Below are 4,309 nucleotides of genomic sequence, written 5' to 3' on the forward strand. Positions count from 1 at the left end.
ACTGACCGCTGCCCTTGGATGCCCCTCCTAGGCCTAGGGCTTCCCTCCTGTCAGGGAGTGCTGGAATAGGAGCCCACCTTTTAGGAAAATAGAGTCTGAGAGAAGAGAATGACTTGCCAAAGTCACACAGCTCCTCAGGGCACAAGCAGAACCAGAAGCAGGGCTCTTCCTTTCTTCCCTCTCCTCTCTCTCCCGCTCCTTTCCTTATCTCTCTTCTTTCCTGCTTCCTCTCTTCCTTCCATCTTTTCTGGTGCTGGGGGTGAACCCAGGGCCTAGAGCATGCCAGGCAAGCACTCTACCACTGAGCAGCGCCCCCAGCCCTGGGGCCTTTCATTTCTGGTCTAGAGGTCCCAACACATGGGAAGTTCTCCTTTTCTTCCTTTATCCTCACAGCTGCATTGGAGACAAAAAATTCTGCTCTAATCTGGAGCCACAGATTATTCAAAACTTTGGCTGAAAATGGTTTGGGACTATTTCTTAAAATAACTAAAATCCCCTCAGGAGGGGGAGGCTGGGAATATTCAAGGGAATCTGTCCATGTATCTATTAGCCTAGGAATGGCAGGGCTCCCAGTGAGAACTGAGGGCACCATACTTGAATGCTAGATTATCACCAAGTGTCGGTGTCAAATATTTGCATTTGCAAGTGAACTTTATACAGAGGACAAGTGCTGGACATTTTCTGATGGAAGATAAGGTCTGAAGCTAACAGATTCTCTACTGGGGGCTCTGAGCTTTTCAGAGTCATTTGGAGAATTGGCAGGGATGCAGGGCTAAGGCCTGCTTAAAGTTTGGAGTCTTCAGTCTGAAAGACCGTCCAGGGACAAGATTCATTCAGTTCTAAAGTAACTCCAGGGGCTTTCAGAAGGCACTTTCCTGCAGGGCCAGAGGACAGAGGGGTCTTGGACTTTTAGGGTGGAGGTCTGGTCCTGTTTGGGTAGGGGAATGGATTAGGTGACCCCACCTCCCCCAAAGGATCTTGCAGTGTTCAGGATTCCGAGCGACCATGTGGGGGTGCCTGTGTGCTCCCCGCGACCGCGAGGGTGGGAGTTTGTGCTCCCTGGTCGGTGGGAGGCGCGTGAGTGTGGCCGCCAGTGGGTGTGTCTGTGGCGCCCCAGCTGGGGGCTGCGCCCGTTGCGCCCACTTGTGGCTCCCCGGCGCCGCCAAGAGGAACCGAGCCTTTGCCGCTTCTGCCGAGGACACCGCGGGATAGGAGGAGGACCGGAGGCTGATGACATGAGGGCGCCGTCTCCCGAGTGATGGCAGCGCGCGCTGCCTCGCCGCCTCCGCCGCTCAGCCCCGGACTCCTTACGTCAGGGTAGCTGGGTCCCCCCTCCGCGCGGGAGCCAGCGAGCAGCGGGAGAGCAGATCAGAGCGCGCCGCGGAGCCGGGGCGCCCTCACTGCGTGCGGAGCCCAGCCCAGCCGAACCCTGCAAGAGGAATCGCCGCGGATTCGTTGCCGGACGACACACGCGGACCCAGCGCTCCCCGGCCTCTGCCGCCCGGACCCGTGGGGCGCCGGGCTCTTTCTGTGTGCCTCTCGCCATGCGCGCCGGGCTCGGTGGGTCTCTTGAGCAGCCCCAGTGCGGTGGGCACGGGAGCCCAGGCCGGGGCACCTCTCCCTGAAGTAGTTGGGTGGCCGGTGCAGGGGGTCGCCACGTCGGGGGCGCGGCCTGGACCCGCGGAGTTGGCCCCCGAGCTCGGGGAGCGGGGCCACCCGCGCCGCCCCACCATTACCTCCCCAGGCGGCAAGGAGGAGCTGGTGGCGGTTGCCTCCCGGCTGTGGCAGCGGCGGCGCCGCGCCTGCCTGGCGGCCGTCGGCGTACTCTTGGCCATGGCTCTCGGGCTGCTCATCGCCGTGCCGCTGCTGCTGCAGGCGGCGCCCCCCGGAGCAGCGCACTACGAGATGATGGGCACCTGCCGCATGATCTGCGACCCATACACCGCGGCACCCGGCGGGGGACCCGCCGGCGCTAAGGCGCCGCCGCCGGCGGGACCCAGCACCGCCGCCCTGGAAGTCATGCAGGACCTCAGCGCCAACCCTCCACCTCCCTTTATCCAGGGACCCAAGGGCGACCCGGGGCGACCCGGCAAACCAGGGCCGCGGGGGCCCCCTGGAGAGCCGGGTCCACCTGGACCCAGGGGTCCCCCCGGGGAGAAGGGCGACTCGGGACGACCGGGGCTGCCGGGGCTGCAGCTGACAACCGGATCGGCCGGCGGCGTCGGAGTGGTGGGCGGCGGAGCCGGGGGCGGAGGCGACTCGGAGGGAGAAGTGACCAGCGCGCTGAGCGCCGCCTTCAGCGGTCCCAAGATCGCCTTCTACGTGGGACTCAAGAGCCCCCACGAGGGTTATGAGGTGCTCAAGTTCGACGACGTGGTCACCAATCTCGGCAATCACTACGACCCCACCACAGGCAAGTTCAGCTGTCAGGTTCGCGGCATCTACTTCTTCACCTACCACATCCTCATGCGCGGCGGCGACGGCACCAGCATGTGGGCGGACCTCTGCAAGAACGGGCAGGTCAGTAATTGCCACCCATGCTGGGCCCCACACAGACCCTCGCCCGCATCCGAACCGCCCGGGAAACCAGTCTCCTTTCTCTCTACTTGAGAGCGCTGGTGCAAGCCCTGGGAAGGAGTGCGCTGCTGGGCCACTGCGTCCCTATTCCGAACATATCCGGGCCGCACTTACGCCAACATAGCGCTAGAGGTTGGGCCTGGAGCGCCCAGAGACCCTGCTACCCACACTGCATTTCCCCGGATACTTGTGTCCCCGCCTGCCTCCGCACGGGCTCTTAGGAAAACTGTTTTCTTTAGCTCTCCTGTTGCACATAAATCGCCCCTTGCCCTCCAGCCTCCTTTCCTCCTGTCCTTAAGCCCTGGTTTCCACCCTTCTACACAGGGTCAGTGTTCATGAAGTCCCTCCCCTCTTGTCCTCCTTCTGGGACTTGCCAGTTGCGGGGCCAGGGGGGGGGGAGGACTGGGAAAGAGTTACTAAATTGGGGAGAGCATGGAGCTGGGGTGGGACCCCCAGGCCTGCCAGGGGGCGCGATGGGTGGGGGCCGGGCAAGGGCAAGGTGCTGTGGTTCACCCGCACCCATGGTTCTCCCAGGTTCGGGCCAGCGCCATCGCGCAGGACGCCGACCAGAACTACGACTATGCCAGTAACAGCGTGGTGCTGCACCTCGATTCAGGGGACGAGGTGTACGTGAAGCTGGACGGCGGGAAGGCACACGGAGGCAATAACAACAAGTACAGCACGTTCTCGGGCTTTCTCCTGTACCCGGATTAGGGGCGCAGAGGGCGCGAGGTGGGGTAGCTTCAAGCCGCCCTGTCTCCACCCGGGCGCGCGGCTCTTTGGCGAGGGCCACTCTTCGCTTCATGACACTTCCTGACATCTCCGTTGGAAAAGACACATCCCTGCTGTCCTCCTTGCCCGCTCCCAGTCTCAGTGTGTCTGCAACTCACCACCAAGCTGCAGGCGGTCCCTGGTCCTCGTGCCCAACCCGGGGAGGGAAGGGGGACGCCCAAGTGTCGAGCTGAGCGTGAACCCGAGCCCTTACGGCGGTTGCGCTCAGACTTTGCAAACCTGTTTGGACTAGACAGGCCGCACGGGAGCCTGCCCTCTTCCAGACTCCTCTTCCTCCTCCCAGTGCCCCAGACCAAGGGCTCTAGGCCCGGGCCAGGGAGATTGGCCAAAGTGAGCACTGGCTCCCCGGGGCCTCCTTCTTTGTGACCCGAAATACTCGTGCAGATTTTCCCGTCCATCTGCCAAAAACCCACCCACAGCAGAATTTCAGCAAAGGAAAATTCACCTTTCCACACCGCACTCACTTCCAACTCGGACCCACTGCGATGCATTAAATTATGTTTTTAGACTATGGGCTCCCGTTGTCTTTGTCTTTATGGTCCCTGGCCCGGGGCTCCAAATGTCCACCTCGTTGAAAGAATGAACTGGGGCCCCAGTAGCACTATCTATGCCTTGCTTTCCGCCACTGCCAAGGCTCTTCCCACCTGGGATGGATGAAAAGATGTGGGGAGACGGGAGCCGCGAGTCACCCTTTCGCGGAGGTTCTCCATCATGCCTCAGCCCTGAACTAGCCTGGCCTGGACGAGGAGGCACTTTGAGGAAGGCAGGAGAGGCGTAACTGACTTCCAGTCTCTGGTAGTTTGGCTTCCTGGAGTTGCGGGAGGAGGCCAAAGGGGCGGGGCTTCTAGGGAAGGAAGCAAGAGGGGTCCTCTGCAAAACCAAGAGAGGAGCGAGGCAAAGGCTGGTGCGGGATCTGTGGGCTCTTATGTTCTGAGGGGTA

The 4,309-nt window shown here is 61.8% G+C and overlaps 1 protein-coding gene across 1 annotated transcript; it reads left to right on the forward strand.

The window, feature by feature from the left end:
- The first annotated feature begins 1,185 nt into the window (after window positions 1–1,185).
- Window positions 1,186–3,883, forward strand: C1ql2 (complement C1q like 2). The gene is made up of 2 exons (XM_047546354.1): window positions 1,186–2,520; window positions 3,112–3,883. Exons 1-2 carry the CDS (start codon window positions 1,834–1,836, stop codon window positions 3,289–3,291), a joined length of 867 nt encoding a protein of 288 aa, XP_047402310.1. The 5' UTR covers window positions 1,186–1,833; the 3' UTR covers window positions 3,292–3,883.
- The last annotated feature ends 426 nt before the right edge of the window (window positions 3,884–4,309 follow it).

This window comes from Sciurus carolinensis, chromosome 3 (genome assembly GCF_902686445.1).
Source record: "Sciurus carolinensis chromosome 3, mSciCar1.2, whole genome shotgun sequence".
NCBI classification, from domain to species: Eukaryota; Metazoa; Chordata; class Mammalia; order Rodentia; family Sciuridae; genus Sciurus; species Sciurus carolinensis.

Coding starts and splice junctions, on each gene's coding strand:
- C1ql2 (XM_047546354.1), top strand. CDS start 1,834: ATGGCTCTCGGGCTGCTCATCGCCGTGCCGCTGCTGCTGCAGGCGGCG. Junction 2,521..3,111: donor ACCTCTGCAAGAACGGGCAG/GTCAGTAATTGC, acceptor TGGTTCTCCCAG/GTTCGGGCCAGCGCCATCGC.